Consider the following 16,880-nt stretch of genomic DNA (forward strand, 5'->3'; position numbering starts at 1 on the left):
CCCAAGGACGCTGCCAGCATCACTGACAACAGCAGGCACACAAGGGTCCACACGTCCCTGATGGTCGACCACGCCACACCCGCTGGTGCTTTTGCAGAAAGGTCCCTGGCAGGTTGAGCACATCACCGCCCCACCAGCAATCAGGAGCAACGGGCTGGAACGCAGCCCTGCTCCTCCAGCTCCTGCCAGCTCGCCAGGAAAGAGCCCTGCAAGGTGGCTGGCGATTCCCGCACCTCTCATCAACGACCGCCTGGCCTGTGAACTCCAGCTCCCGGAGTGAGCCCCTGGTGAAGGGTCTACCATAGCCAACTGCCAGGGGCTTGGTCCTGCTCCTTCTTTTTCCCTAAGAAAGGCTAATTTAAATCCAGTGTGTGAAAAACAAAGCATGGTCCCACCACAGGAAAGGCACCCACTGTCATCTTCAAAATGTCAACAAGCAACCCCCAGTGGGCTGTGCCAGTGGCCCTGTGTTTCCCGATCTCTAGAGACGAGATCTGAAAAGACCAATTTCAGAGAAAAACATGCTGATCCCGCAACAGCAGCAGGCTTACACCTCATTAACTTAAAATCCTGCGTCTCCCACGCCCCCTTCGCAATCAGGCCAGGGAGCACTGAGGTCAGGACTAGAGACCGTGGGAGGAGCAAGGCTCTGAGTGCCTCACTCCCCATAGGCTGTGCCTGTGCTGAGTCAGGCCCAGCCCTGCCCACATCCCTGCCAACAGGGCCAGGCACCCAGCAGGAGGGCCAGCAGCAGCCCCCACCCCACGAAGGAAGGGCCCTCGAGACTAGCAGGAACTGCCAGAAAAATGTCTGTTAACACAAGCCTCTGGAATAAACTTCAAGTGAGTGTGTGAATACACACACACACTCACTTGAAGAAATACCAGCCTCTAGTTAGCACTGCACCCACTAAACAGCCAGGTAATAGGCAGGTGTCCTCCAAGAAACCGAATCCCTGCCCGCCCACCTCGCCTCCCTGGTGGAAGGAACTCGTCAGACCAGTCCAGTTTCGGTCCTCATTTGAATTTCAAAAATTGGGTATTAAGGGGGAAAGACTAGAAATACATAGCTGAGAAACTCAGAACAGGGTGGGTGGGTTAGTAACTTGGTATCAACACTGTCCTTCTCAACTGGATGCAGCAGATCACACCTGTAATCGCAGCATTCTGGGAGGCCAGGAGTTCAAGACCAGCCTGGACAACATAAGGAGACACGGTGGTGGTGCCTGTAGTCCCAGCTACTTGGGAGGCTGGGGCAGGAGGATCGTTTTAGCCTAGGTCGAGGCTGCAGCGAGCCATGATGTCACTGCATTCCAGCTGGGGTGACAAAAACCTTGTCTCTTAAATAAAATTTTTTTTTTTTTTGAGACGGAGTTTCACTCTTGTTACCCAGGCTGGAGTGCAATGGCGCGATCTCGGCTCACCGCAACCTCTGCCTCCTGGGTTCAGGCAATTCTCCTGCCTCAGCCTCCTGAGTAGCTGGGATTACAGGCAAGCGCCACCATGCCCAGCTAATTTTTTGTATTTTTAGTAGAGACGGGGTTTCACCATGTTGACCAGGATGGGTCTCGATCTCTCAACCTCGTGATCCACCCGCCTCGGCCTCCCAAAGTGCTGGGATTACAGGCTTGAGCCACCGCGTCCGGCCTTAAATAAAATTTTTTAAAATAAAAAAAGATAAATCTTTTTTTCAATTTTTTTTTTTGAGACAGTCGTGCTCTGTCGCCCAGGCTGGAGTGCAGTGGTATAATCCCAGCAACCTCTGTCTCCCAGGTTCAAGGGATTCTCCTGCCTGAACCTCCCGAGTAGCTGAATTCATAGGTGTGCACCACCACGCCCAACTAATTTTTGTATTTTCAGCAGAGACGAGATTTCACAATGTTGGCCAGGATGGTCTCAATCTCTTAACCTTGTGATCCGCCCACCTCGGCCTCCCAAAGTGCTGGGATTACAGGCGTGAGCCACTGGCGCCCGGCTGCTTTGGCAATTCTGATCACTGAGCTGTGTTCGTGTAAGAGAATGTCGTTGGTCTTGGGCAACAATAGATAGCTCAGTGACCACATAAAGGGGTGCCGCTCCTCGGTCTCCAGCTACTCTCATGTATTTCAAGAGAAACAGACAGTGTGGCCGGGCGCGGTGGCTCACACTTGAATCCCAGCACTTTGGGAGGCCAAGGCGGGTGGATACCTGAGGTCAGAAGTTGAAGACCAGCCTAGCCAACATGGCAAAATCCCATCTCTACTAAAAATACAAAAATTAGCCAGACACAGTGGGCAGGGGCCTGTAATCCCAGCTACTCAGGAGGCTGAGGCAAAAGAATCACTCGAACCCAGGAGGCAGAGGCTGCAATGGGCCAAGATCACGCCACTGCACTCCAGCCTGGCTGACAGAGTGAGGAGTCAGACTCCGTCTAAAAAAAAACCACAGAGAGTTCACTGGGGGTGGGGCAGGTGGAGCAGGAGGTGCCGTGTGCCGGACGGCAAAATGTCAGCCAGTGGTGAGTCTTGCAGGGTCAAGAGAATGTGGGAATGTTTGTTACTACTTTTGTAATTTTCCTGTAAGTCAGAAATTACACATATGATTACGGCATAAAAATCTTTCATTACTGAGAACGTGACAGAATTTAAATTTCTTTTGAAATAAGTCTTGTTACTCATGAAATCTGAGACTGCAGCAGATAGCGTTTGTTTTACACGGCATGTCTGCTTCCAAGGGAAGGAGACTCCGGGCTGGTGCTGCGCTAAAGCTTCTCGTGTTCGTGTTTCTCTTACTACTGCTCGGAGGCTACCAGCTAAGACTGGCACCTTCTCCATGGTCTACAGACAGAAGGCTCCAGAAAGTCCCAGGAGGCAGGGTCACCTCCTCAGTAACAGGGACTGCCTCCAGGGCCCTGGCACAAAGTCCCTACTTCTGAGGCTCAGGATTTTTTAGTGAATAAAATAAGAAAGCTCTTGGCTGCCAACCTCACCAGGCGATGAGTGAGAAGCCAGCACCCCAGAAACATGCGGGGCCCTGGGCAGACACCTCCCAGATGCTGCCCATCAACTGCCCAGGCAGCAAAACCAACTCTCAGCTCTCACACAAGTAAACGCCAGAGTCCAGGGAGCCGCACGGGCCATGGCCAGCACGGGAGGTGCTGCTGACTCTTGGGCTGGCAGTCTGCTAGTCCTCAGCTCCAGGCTCACTCAGCCTGCACCTGGGCTGGCACCGTGTGGACCGAAGACATTAACTGGGCAGTTAAACACAGGGGTCAGCTACAAATGTAACCTCCCCACGCTCTGCCTCTGAGGAGCCCCCTGGTGGAAGAGTCATCACCCAGGTGACGGCCTCTCTGACACTGGAAGTCCTGCTCCTACAGACCTTATACCCCACAAACCCAAAGGGCCTGTTCTCATCAGTAGGGGAGGTGTGGGGTGAGCTCCACTTCTTCCTGGCAACCTGGAGTCTGGTGTGCAGTCTGACTACCAAAGGTCACAACACCACCTCCCAGGATCTGCAAGCCTGGTGCCCAAGCCCCATAGCTCCACACCCGGCGGGGGCTCAATCCACAGTGGCCGGAGCAGCCACTCTCTTCCACCTGTTAAAGTAAAAGCTGTTTGGGGTGGTAGTCTCGCCCGCTGTGTGCCCTTAGGGCAGCTGTGCGGGGAGGTATTGAAGCAGAAGGTCCATCTGCAGAGGCTTCCTCTGGCCTAGGCTGACCAGAGAGAGCACTGGCCTCCTGGCAATAGCAGAGAGGGCATCAAAAAGTGGCTGCCAGCCTGGCCACTCAGGGCAGCAGCCTCACCGAGGGCAGTCGGCAGAGGACCTTTCCCTTCCTGCTGGGCTGAGGAGCCAAGCCAGGAGGAGCCTGCCTCCCCACAGGACCCACCTGGCTTCAAGCTCTTCTAGTCACACTCAGTTCTGGGCACAATCTCGAGAGGCGGAAGCCCAGGCCCAGTGGCGGCTGCTGTGTGGGGAGTCTATGGACTTTCTTGCCCCTAAGGCCAACCGGGACCACTTTGCCCACTGCCTGCCTCAGGCCAGTGAGTGCAGCCCCGCCCTCCACAGCCAGGTTCCCCTCACAAGCAGGGCAGATGCCCTTCCCCACCCCGACGCTGGCAGGGTGTGGGGTCCACAGAACACATCAGAAGTCCATGAACTGTAACACACTGCTGTGTGCTAAAGGGGGCACTGAATGCCCACATCCTGGGTGCTAAATGTGGTCGCCCTCATCCTCTCCCTGCCAGCCCCACCCTCCCAGGCAACCAGTGTCCTCCTTCGCAATGCCTGGAGCCAAGCTGGAACCTCAGCCCATAAGTGTCTGTCAAATGAGTGGCCTCTGCCTAAGCTTCTGTCACAGCTCTCAGGGATTCTGACATCATGGCGCAGTGTCACGGTGACCAGGCCTGGATAGGAAAAGGCCTCAGTCCACAGAAGATAGCACAACCTCAGATGAACAGACCACACCACGCACACAGCAGCCTGACCAGGAGTGCTCTCTGCGTGGGGCGGGCAGTGGAGGAGTGTGGATTCCCAGCTCAGGCTCTTCCACTTGCGAGGGGGGACCCTGGGCGAATCCCTCAACTCCTCTGTGCCTCTGTCTCTCTGGAAAAGCCAAGGGTTAGTCAAGGGAACAAGCACCAGTTGGGCCGCATGCTGCTGCTGGCTCTGGGCTACTGGGGAGCTGCTAAGTGAAGGGCGGTGCTGCTGCCTTTCTAGACAAATGCCTGCTCCAGACCATGAGAGCCAAGGAGTAGCCAGTCAGGAGCACCCTGACCTCACGGCCCATTCACGGGAACCAAAGGAGCCAACACAGGTCAAGTCATAAACCACAAGAAGCTGCTACCCCCAAGGCGGTGGGAACCAGGCCAAGAGCACAGACGCTCCCAGACAGCAGCTCTCACCTGGGCAAGTCTCCCCCACCCCACAGGACACAGGCTGATGTCTGGGGGCATTTGTGGTTGTCACGAGTGGGGGTATTCCTGGCACAGAGCAAGTGGAGGACAAAGATGCTGCCTAGCACCCTGCAGTGCCCAGAAGGATGCCCTACCTCAGGGTGATCCAGGCCAGAGTGCTGACAGAGCCCAGGACATCTGCCTCAAAATAACCCAAATGTACCACAACAGCCCCAAAAAGGCCTGGCGTGGCCCCATGAGGTTTCCCGTCACTCCCTACATTGCAACAGCCTCCCCCAGAGGATGGCCCTCTGAACTGACCAGCAATCCCTCCTCCCAGGAGCCTGTGCTCACGGTGCACCGCACAGGTGGCCACAGCCTCTCCAGGCCCAGCCAGGAGCCCCACTCGGTCTCTGCTTCCACAGCCACCCAATGAACCGAGGGACCCGCCATGGGCCTTTCTGGCTATAAGCCGCACGGCCCTACCACAATCCTGCGTTCCCCTGAAGCTGCCCAGAGGCAGCTTTCTCCTCTCTCCGCTGAGTCCCTCCTCCCTCTGTGACTTCCCTAAATATGTGCAGGTGTCCCTGTCTCACCATTCCCCGGTGTACCTACCAGATAAAATCTTCCACAAACCTCCCTCTCCAGTTCCACAACCCCCTCCGCATTAGAGGCCAGCAGAATATAATGGCCTGAGCGCTCGAGGTGACCCCTTCGAGCCTCTGTCCCTTCCCGGTAAGCCAGGCATTGGGTCCTATTCCTGACACCTGGAGTATCACACAGGTGCCCAGCACCCAGCAGCTACTCCATGGGACTCGGTGACCCAGGCCGCACTGTGTCAGCTTCCCAGAATCCAATTCAAGGCGCTCAACCCAGAGACTTGAAGAGGACTTCACAAGGCCAGGGAGGGCAGAGTGGAAACTCTGGCCTTCCTGATCGCCTGTGCCCTGAGCACTGCAGGCCACCAGCTGGTACCGTCCCTCTAACCCTCCAGACAGGTCAGTGCCAGTCCCCCACCCTTCACAAAAGGACCAGGACAGGCCCCAATCCCAAATGAGGACATCGCCCATCACCTCCAGCACATGGGGTCCTCGTGCCAAACCCAGCAAGGTTGACAGGGGCTCCCCACACACCGCCTCTCCCATGTGCTTCCTCCTGCATGCAGCCCCTCCTTGGGCTGACTAGAAGTCAGGGTACAGAAGGCACTTCTTATCACCCACAGGCCTCAGCTGGCTTTGGTCCCCATCAGGCTTTACATGGACCTCTAAGCCAGCATCGGTACCCTCAGAACGCCGAAAGACTTCTTGGACTCAAACTCAAAAACAGAGCTTTCCCTGAGGGTGGCTCCCTAACCCACCTTCCCACGGCAGCGGCTGGGTGGCCAGAAGTGTCCCAGAACAGGGAGCTGCAGGGCTCCAATTGTCCTGAGGCATTGACCCCCACACCCAGGTGCGCTCCAGGCCTAGCCCACCGAGCAGGGATTGTGGCGACAGACGCAGGGCTTTGCTGAGAGCCGGTGGGATCTCCTGCCTCCTCCACAGCAGTGAGCAGTGAGGGACGTGAATGAGGAAGAGGGGCAGCCTGAGGACGTGCGAGCCCCCCACCGTGGGAAATCACAGACCCATGGCATCCTGAAAGCCGCCATCCGTCACAGAAAGGACCTGTTTCCATCCAAGCTCAGCACCCTCCCGCGTGGCATTTCCCAAAGGGCTGACTCTGTGGCCTCCCAGGTAACTGCAGGGGACCTGCCAGGACGGCGTTTCACAGGGGTACAAGGGTTTCACCCACACAAGTCCACACAGCAAGGAGCTCAGAGGAGGCCACAGACTCCCACACAGAATAGAAGCCTGTTTCCCACGCAAAATGTAGCTGTGTCAACACTTCTTGGCCACCGAGTCTGACTCAGAAAGCAGTGGACACTCCTGGGCAGCCAGGGCTTCCAGCTTTAAAGGCCGGTGATGTGGACAGTTGGCAGCTGAGGAGAGCAGGGTCCATGTACTCCAGTCCCCTCCACGCAGCCCGTGGGGGCCCACAAGCCTGTGTGTGCTATGGCTGGGACCCGAGCCCCCGGACTTCCCGAGGATGTCCATGCAGGGGAGGGAAAGGGAGTAGCCCTCACCTCTCTCCAGCTTCCTTGCAGCCAGGGCTTGGATGGAGCGGGCCCAGGCTCACCTGCGGCTTTAACTGACCTAACGCAGGCACCCCACCTGGGAGCCCCCTCCCCCCATCATCCCAAAGGGCTCCATTCCCCGTGGCCCGTGGAGCCCCTGCTCTGGCCAATCCCGCTAGGGCCCCATCCAGGTCAAGTCTCCCCACAGGCACACGGCCCCTGCCAAGTCAAAGTGCCTGGAGAGGACTCACAGCATGGGTGAAGCAGGGGCTCAGCGATGCCCTTTTGCTTTGTCTGGGGAGGGCGAGAACCCACAAAAGTCCTTCCCCATCCACAAGCGTGACCTGTGGCGTGTGCGGGAGGGGCCTGCCCAGGCCACCCTCTAGCAGCAACCGCTCCAGCTCGGGCCAATCCCGGCAGTGAGAACTCAGGGCGCTGCTTAAAGCCGAGAGGCACTGAGACATTTACACCAGACCACGAGGAAACCCAACCCAGATTGTTCTGCCAGAAGAATACAACTCTCAAAAGAACGTGAGTGCTACGGGAGCCGTCGCTGCCGAAGAGCAGAGCCGAGCCCCGCGACGCCGCGGGATGAGGGTTCGCGGCCCGTGGGCTCCGGCCGGGCTGCCATCGGAGGGGACGCGCTCCCTTCCGCAGCTCGAGCCCACCCTCGGCGGGGAGGCGCCGAGACCACGTAAACACAGCAAGCCCGGGTGGAGCCGAGCCCCGCGGGCCTCCGGTCTGCGAACCCCTCCCGTCCTCCCCACTCTGGGGGCTGGGACGGGAGCGGGGAGCCCCGAGCCCCGAGCCCCGAGGGGGAGAAGCTGGGCGGCGCCGGGTGCGGTACCCTCGGATCGGCTCGCCACGTGCGCCGCCCGCCAAGTTTGGGCGCGCACTGGGGGCGCCCCCCTGCCCGCCCCCCGAGGCCACGGTTCGGGGTGCCCCTGGCCCGGAAGCCGGGACAGGCAGCGAGAACGCCCTGGAGTCCCCGCAGGCTCCCTCGGGTTCCTATTCGGGGTCCCCCAAACCAGAGAGTCTACAGGCAGCGGCGGGGACGCCCTCAGGCCCCCCAGGTTCCCGTTCGGGGCCACCACAGTCAGGAAGCCGGGGTGCAGCGGCGGAGGCGCCCCTGAATCCCTCAGGCTCCCCTTCGAGGTCCCCCGGAAGGCGCAGTCGGGAAGCGGCGGCAGGGGCGACCCAGGACTCCCCCAGGTGGCTGTTCGGGGCCCCCCGACCCCTCAGGGCCCCCATTCACGGTCCCCTAGGACGAAAAGCCGGGAAGGGGCGGCGGGGGCGCCCGGACCCCCCAGACTCCGGGCTCCCGTCCAGAGCCCCCGGCGCGAAGTCGCGGCGACTCCGGGTCCCGAGTCTGCCCCCGGCCGGCGTGACCTTGACGGGGCGGCCCCGGGGGGCGGCGTCTGAGGCCGGGCGGCTGGGGGCTGCGGGCCAGGCCCGGGGCGGAGACGCAGGCCCGCGCCGCCCGTCCTCACCCGATCTCGTCGGCGCCCGAGTTGTTCATGGCGGCGGCGGCGGCGGCGCTCGGCGCTCCCGGGCCTCCTCGCTCGCTCCCGCCTCCGGAAGGTCACCAGCTCCGTCGCCCTCCCCACAGCCGCGGCCCGGATCTGCGCAACGGCGGCGGCGGCGGCGGCGGCTGCCTCCTCCCCTCAGCGCCAACGGTCACCGCGCGTCCCCGCGCCGCCGCGCCGCCGCCCCTGCGCACGCCCGGGCGCGCTCTCGCACGGGGCCTCCGGGGGCGGGGCCAGGGGTGCTCCGTCCGTGCGTGCGTCCCTGCGGCGGGTTTTTGCGCCGCCGCAGTAGAGGCCACTGAGCGTCTCGTTTCCGCCTCAGAGACTCCGGGCTTGGCCGTGGGGCATTCTGGGAAATGGAGTCTCTGCCCCGGCCCCGCCCCTACTTGGTCGGGAAGCGCGCGGGCCGAGACACGTGCGTGCGTGCGTGCGTGCGCGCGCGCGTCCGGAGCTCCGGACTAGGCACTGCGGGCGCAGGCGCGGCTGCCGCTTCCTCTTTAACTCTGCATTCGGAAGTGGTGGAGGCGCTGCGGACGGGGGTGGGGTCGGGGGAGCAGGGATGTCCCCGCCCGCACCCTATCCGGGCGGACCGAGGGCAAGCAGCACGTGGGCATCCCGCGCGAGGCTCCTTCCCGTGTCCCCATTTCACAGAAGAGGATCCCGAGGGTCCGAGAGGCTGAGTCACTTGCCCAAGGTCACCCAGTTCGGGCCAGACTGGAATCCAATCAAAACAATTAACAATTAACAGAATTCAGTGACTATGAAAGAATGTTATTGACCCCCTCCGAGTGCTAGCACTATTAATAACCAAATACTGTTTTAATTGCATCTGTTAATTGCATACATCAGTGGTTCTTCTGGGTGACTCTGCCCCCGAGGGGATAACGTGGCTATGTCTGATAAGGCGGTTTTCGTTGTCACAACTTGGGCGGGGGTGGGGGGGGGGTGCTGCTGGCATGGAGTAGTTGGAGACTCAGCACCCTGCAGTGCACAGGACGGCTCCCCAAAAAGAATACCCGTCCTCCAGCGTCAGCAGTAGGAGGTGGAGAAACCCTCTAGGCTGATGGTAGGAGACAGATGACCCATGGGGTATGTGCTACCCACTGCTTTTCTTCCTAATCTCACCGCCCTGATCATTGGATTTATTCATCATCACAAAATTAAATGAATACAAGGAACAAGGCTGGGTTACGTGGCTCATGCCTGTCGTCTTCAGCACTTTGGGAGGCTGAGGTGGGTGGATCACTTGAGGTCAGGAGTTCGAGACCACCCTGGCCAACATATAGTGAAACCCTGTCTCTACTGAAAATAGACCAGCCAGGCGCGGTGGCTCAATCCTGTAATCCCAGCACTTTGGGAGGCCGAGGCGTGTGGATCACAAGGTCAAGAGATCGAGACCATCCTGGTCAACATGGTGAAACCCCGTCTCTACTAAAAATACAAAACATTAGCTGGGCATGGTGGCGTGTGCCTGTAATCTCAGCTACTCAGGAGGCTGAGGCAGGAGAATTGCCTGAACCCAGGAGGTGGAAGTTGCGGTGAGCCGAGATGGTGCCATTGCACTCCAGCCTGGGTAACAAGAGCAAAAACTCCGTCTCAAAAAAAAAAAAAAAATACACCAAAAAAATTAGCCAGGGGTGGTGGTGTGCACCTGTAAACCCAGCTACATGGGAAGCCAAGGCAGGAGAATCTCTGGAACACGGGAAGTAGAAGTTGCAGAGGGCCGAGATCGAGCCACTGCACTCCAGCCTGGGTGACAGAGGAACAGTCCATCTCAAAAAAAAAAAAAAAAAAAAAAAAAAAGGAGCAAGATCACAGGCAAATAGTACAAAACAAAAAACTTTTTTTCCTTTATTTTGAGACAGGGTCTCACTCTGTTGCCAAAGCTGGAGTGCAATGATGCAGTCATAGCTCACGGCAGCCTTGAACTCCTGGGCTCTAGCTATCCTCCCTCCCTTATCTCCCAGAGTAGATGGGACTAAAACCCCATTTATTTATTTTTAATTTATTATTATTACTATTTTTGAGACAGTCTCACTGTCACCAGGCTGGAGTGCAGTGGCGCGATCTTGGCTCACTGCAACCTCCACCTCCTGGGTTCAAGTGATTCTCCTGCCTCAGCCTCCTAAGTAACTGGGACTACAGGCGCACAACCACGTCCCGCTAAATTTTTTTTGTTTTTTGTTTTTGTTTTTGTTTCGACCTCTCAACCCAGCTTTTCCCGACTCCAGGAAGAGAAGGCCTTTTTTTAAAAAAAAAACAACGGAGTCTCCCTCTGTCACCCAGGCTGCAGTGTAGTGGTGTGACCTCAGCTCACAGCAGCCGGGTTCAAGCAATTCTCCTGCCTCAGCCTCCTGAGTAGCTGGGACTACAGGCGCGCAACTCGACGCCCAGCTAATTTTTGTATTTTTTAGTAGAGACAAGGTTTCGCCATGTTAGCCAGGATGGTCTCAATCTTTTGACCTTGTGATCCACCCGCTTCGGCCTCCCAAAGTGCTGGGATGACAGGTGTGAGCCACCGCGCCCGGCCAATTTTTTGTATTTTTAATAGAGATGGGGGTTTCACTGTCTTACCCAGGATAGTTTCAATCTCCTGACCTCGTGATCCAAATGCCTAAGCCTTCCAAAGTTCTGGGATTACAGGTGGGAGCCACTGCACCCAGACTAATGTTTGTAGTTTTAGTAGAGATGGCGTTTCACCATGTCAGGATGGTCTCCATCTCTTGACCTCGTGATCCACCCACCTTGGCCTCCCAAACTGCTGGGATTACAGGGGTGAGCCACCACGCCCGGCTGGTTTTTTGTTGCTGTTTTTTTGTTTTTGAGACAGAGTCTCACTCTGTCACTCAGGCTGGAGTGCAGTGGCATGATCTCGGCTCACTGCATGAGTCACTTTGCCCAGCCTAAAACGTTGTTTAAAATTTAAAAAAAAGGCCGGGCGCGGTGGCTCAAGCCTGTAATCCCAGCACTTTGGGAGGCCGAGGCGGGTGGATCACGAGGTCGAGAGATCGAGACCAACTTGGTCAACATGGTGAAACCCCGTCTCTACTAAAAATACAAAAAATTAGCTGGGCATGGTGGCGCGTGCCTATAATCCCAGCTACTCAGGAGGCTGAGGCAGGAGAATTGCCTGAACCCAGGAGGCGGAGGTTGCGGTGAGCCGAGATCGCGCCATTGCACTCCAGCCTGGGTAACAAGAGCGAAACTCCGTCTCAAAAAAAAAAAAAAAAAAAAAAAAAAAAAAAAATTTAAAAAAAATTAAATAAATAAATCTGGCTGGATGCAGGGGCTGGTGGCCTGGAATCCTCATACTTTGGAAGGCCAAGGTGAGAGGATCATGTGAGCCCAGGAGTTCAAGACGAGCCTGGGCAGCGTGACGAAACCCTGTCTCTACAAAAAATAAAAATAGGCCGGGCGCGATGGCTCACGCCTGTAATCCTAGCACTTTGGGAGGCCAAGGTGGGTGGATCACCTGTGGTCAGGAGTTCAAGACCAGCCTGGCCAACATGGTGAAACCCCATCTTTAAAAAAAATAATAACAATTAAAAAAAATTTAAAAACAAAAAAATAATAATCAGACAGGCTTGGTGGCACATGCCTGTAGTCCTAGCTACTTGGAGGCTGAGGCAGGAGGATCACTTGAGCCCAGGAGTTGGAGGGTTCACTGAGTTGACATCGCACCACTGCACTCTGGCCTGGGCCTACGAGCCAAACCCTGCCAAAGAAAAAAAAAGAAAAAAGGACCGGGCGTGGTGGCTGAAGTCTGTAATCCCAGCACTTTGGGAGGCCGAGGCAGGAAGACTGCTTGAGCCCAGGAGCTTGACACCAAAAACCAAAACCAAAACCAAACAAGACTAGAATATTTGAAGCAAGCATACACCCATCCACTGGTGACTGGGTACATCAACAGTGAAGCAGGGTGGATGAAACTCGCAGGATGTGGACAAAGAAGGAGGGTGGGCACAGATGCTGACAAGTTTTATATATGTGTATGTATGTATATATATTACATATATATTATGTGTATGTATATTACACATATATTATATATATATTATGTGTATGTATGTATATTACATATATATTATATATATTATGTGTATGTATATATATTATATATATATTATATATATTATGTGTATCTATATTACATATATATTATATATATTATGTGTATGTATGTATATATATTACATATATATTAGATATATATTATGTGTATGTATATATGTTGCATATATATTAGTTATATATTATGTGTATGTATGTATATATTACATATATAAGACATATATATTATGGGTGTGTATGTATATTACATATATATTAGATATATATGTTATGTGTATGCATATATATTACATATATTAGATATATATTATGTGTATGTATATATTACATATATATTAGATACATATATTATGTGCATGTATGTATATATATTACATATATTAGATATATATTACGTGTATGTATATTACATATATATTAGATATGTATTATGTGCATGTATGTATATATTACATATATATTAGATATATATTATATGTATGTGTATATATTACATATATATTAGGTATAATGTGCATGTATGTATATATATTATATATATTATGTGCATGTATGTATATATATTACATATATTATATATTATGTGTATGTATGTATATATATTACATATATATTAGATATATATTATGTGTATGTATGTATATATTACATATGTATTATATATTATGTGTATGTATGTCTATTACATGTATATTAGGTAGATATATATATGCATATATATTATATGTATATTATATATATTATATATATACATATATATATATATATTTTTTTAGACAGAGTCTCTTTGCTACCTAGGTTGGAGTACAGTGGTATGATTGCGGCTCACTGCAACTTCTGCATCCCAGGTTCAAGCGATTCTTCTGCCTCAGCCTCCCAAGTAGCTGGGACCACAGGCGTGCGCCACCACACCCAGATAATTTTTGTTATTTTTTTTTTTTAGTAGAGACAGGGTTTCACTATATTGGTCAGGCTGGTCTCAAACTCCTGATCTTGTGATCCACCTGCCTTGGCCTCCCAAAGTGCTGGGATTACAGGCGTGAGCCACCAGCCCATCCTGGCCAACATGGTGAAACCCCATCTGTATGAAAATACAAAAATTAGCTGGGTGTGGTGTCGCACGCCTGTAGTCCCAGCTACTCCAGAGGCTGAGGCAGGGGAATCTCTAGAACCCTGAGTGGCAGAGGTTGCAGTGAGCCGAGATTGTGCCACTGCACTCCAGGTGGGTAACAGAGCAAGACTCTGTCTCCGAAAAAAAAAAAAAAAAAAAAAGCAAAACCTACAAACTGGGGCCGGGTACAGTGGCTCTCACCTGTAATCCCAACACTTTGGGAGGCCGAGGTGGGCAGATCACAAGGTCAGGAGTTCAACACCGGCCTGACCAATGTGGTGAAAACCCATTTCTAGTAAAAATACAAAAATTAGCCAGGCGTGGTGGCGCACACCTGTAGTCTCAGCTACTTGGGAAGCCACAGCTGAGGTGGGAGAATGGCATGAGCCAGAACCTAGGAGGCAGAGGTTGCAGTGAACCAAGATCATGCCACTGTACTCCAGCCTAGGCTAGAGAGCAAGACTCCCTCTCAAAAATATAAAAATAAATAAATCAAATTAAATTAAAGCTGGGCACAGTGGCTCATGCCTGTAATCTTAGCACTTTGGGAGGTGGAGGTATGCAGATCACAAGGTCAGGAATTCGAGACCAGCCTGGCCAACATGGTGAAACCCTGTCTCTACTAAAAACACGAAAATTAGCTGGGCATCCCAGCTACTTGAGAGGCTGAGGCAGGAGAACTACTTGAACCTAGGAGGTAGAGGTTGCAGTGAGCCGAGGTCACACCACTACACTGCAGCCTGGGCAACAGAGGAAGACTCCATCTTAGGGAAAAAAATAATACAGACACCTGCAAGGACTAAAATAACAAACAGCTACGCACCTGCCACTGAAATGAACATGACTGTATTTTGTCAGATTTACTTCAACATCTTTTTTTTTTTTTTGAGACGGAGTTTCGCTCTTGTTGCCCAGGCTGGAGTGCAATGGCGCGATCTCGGCTCACCGCAACCTCCGCCTCCTGGGTTCGGGCAATTCTCCTGCCTCAGCCTCCTGAGTAGCTGGGATTACAGGCACACGCCACCATGCCCAGCTAATTTTTTGTATTTTTAGTAGAGACGGGGTTTCACCATGTTGACCAGGATGGTCTCGATCTCTCGACCTCGTGATCCACCCGCCTCGGCCTCCCAAAGTGCTGGGATTACAGGCTTGAGCCACCGCGCCCGGCCCCTAATTTTTTAAAACATTTTTTAGGTACAGACAGGGTCTCTGTGTGTTGCCAAGCTGGTCTTGAACTCTTGCACTGAAGTAATCCTCCCACCTCTGCTTCCCAAAGTGCTGGGATCACAGGCCTGAGCCACTGCGCCTTCCCAGGCATTGCGATCACAGGCGGGAGCTGCTTCCCCTGGCCTATCAAGAATTTTTTTTGTGCCAGGATCACTGACAGCCCTGTGAGAGGAGCCCTAGAACCATGAAGAAACACCTTCCGTTAGTGAAATACCAAAGAGATATGAAACTGCTTCTGGCTGGGTCAGTGGCCCACGCCTGTAATCCCAGCACTTTGGGAGGCCAAGGTGGGAGGATCACCTGAGGTCAGGAGTTTGAAACCAGCCTGGCCAACAGGGCAAAACCCCATCTCTACCAAAAATTAGCGGCGCGTGGTGGCACACCCCTGTCTTCTCAGCTGCTCCGGAGGCTGAGGCCAGAGAATCCCCTGAACCCCAGAGGCGGAGGTTGCAGTGAGCTGAGGTCACGCCACTGCACTCCAGCCTGAGCCGAAGAGCCAGACTCTGTCTCAGAAAAACAAAAACAAACAAAAAACAGCTTCTGACCCAGCCACGCCCATCCTGGGGGAGAATTTGGGTGTCTCTTAGAGGACACATGGGCTCCAGCTTGGGGCAGAAAGGCAAGGCAGCCCGGCTGGGAGAGACGCTGTCCAGGCAGGGGAAGAGCATGTACCCAGGCCGGGCGCTGAAGGGGCACAGGGGCTGGGCAGGAGGTAGGAGGGCCCGTGGAAGAAATGAAGAGCCAGTGACCAGGCAGGTGGCTACCAGACAAGGCAGCCCAGGGAAGGCTGCTCGCGGGAGCCGTTTCAGAGGCTGCCTGCCTTCACACCCCGGCTCTGCTGCAACCTGTGACCACAACCTCTGTGGGCCTCAGTTTCCTCGTGTGTTAAATGGGCATAATAACTGCCCCACCTGTCACCTGGGCAGAACTCGTGGCAGGCAGGCAGTGCTCAGGCATGACCGTGGCCCCACGTTCAGAAGGGGAAGGGGACCTCAAATCAGAGCCAGGAAGCCACCGCAGCCAGCTTGGCAGAGGGGGGGGCAGGAAAAGGCAAGGGGTGTGGTGACCCTAAGGGCCTACCGTGTGGAGGGGGAGGCCTAATTCCACCCCCACACTGCCCCCAGCTGCAGAGCTGCCCCAGAGCAGGGCACTGCTGGGATTGAGTGCTGGTCTCCGAATGGGAGGCATCTTTATTATTTGTTTTTTATTTTTCAGAGGGTTCTTGCTCTGTCTCCCAGGCTGAAGTGCTCACTGCAACCTCTGCTGGAGGCATCTTTGGGCAGAGCCCTCCATCAGGGTCGCGGGGTCTCAGGTGACCCCCAGCTGACGGGGCTGCGACGTGGGCTCATGAAAGTGGGAAGGCAGCTCAGGGTCAGCTCGGGGGCGTCAGAGCTCTAATCCTGGGTCCCCAACCTCGTGGCCACAAGATCACTGGCTTTGCCTCCCAGAGCCTCCGTTTCCCCATCTCTAAAACGGCAGTCATCCTAGAACCTGGCGGGCGTGGTGGCTCATGCCCTTAATCTCAGCACTTTGGGAGGCTGAAGCGGGAGGATCACTTGAGCCCGGGAGTTTGAGACCAGCCTGGGCAACCTAACAAGCCCCCGTGTCTGTTAGAAAAAAAAATAGAAAAAGAAAAACACAACTCACTGTAGCATCTTCTGAAGATTAAATTACCTGAAACACTTAAAGCACTTCCGACAGTGCCTGGAAGATCCTCAGATTCTGACATCCCAGCGAGGAGGGGCTGAATGCTGACAGATGTGGAAACTGAGGCACGTAAGCCTCCGGCCTTGCAGGTTCGCGTACCTGGGCGCGGGGTTGCGGTGCTGGCTCCGCGGGGAGGGCCCCAAGGCTCCTGGGGGAGGGAGCGGCCGGGGCCCCGACCCCACTCCCGCCGCCCCTCGGCGTGGCCGCCGCTAGAGGCCGCTCCTGGAGCCGCGCTCGTCCTCTCGCGGGTCCGCC

The 16,880-nt window shown here is 54.6% G+C and overlaps 1 protein-coding gene across 9 annotated transcripts in view; it reads right to left on the reverse strand.

Moving 5' to 3' along the window:
• DAZAP1 (DAZ associated protein 1) overlaps window positions 1-16,713 on the reverse strand; it is a 35,551-nt gene extending 18,838 nt beyond the window's left edge. For 3 of the 9 annotated variants that reach the window (XM_039465554.2, XM_074384874.1, XM_074384875.1), the window contains exon 1: window positions 8,474-8,730. In XM_039465554.2, the coding sequence (XP_039321488.1) occupies window positions 8,474-8,502 (29 nt within the window). In that variant the 5' untranslated portion in view covers window positions 8,503-8,730. Of the gene's footprint in view, window positions 1-8,473; window positions 8,733-16,592 lie in introns of those variants that run through there. The other 6 variants (XM_039465553.2, XM_039465552.2, XM_074384876.1 and 3 more) reach the window with 5 other exon arrangements.
• Window positions 16,714-16,880: the final 167 nt, after the last annotated feature.

The sequence above is a fragment of the Saimiri boliviensis genome, chromosome 14 (assembly GCF_048565385.1).
Source record: "Saimiri boliviensis isolate mSaiBol1 chromosome 14, mSaiBol1.pri, whole genome shotgun sequence".
Lineage (NCBI taxonomy): Eukaryota > Metazoa > Chordata > Mammalia > Primates > Cebidae > Saimiri > Saimiri boliviensis.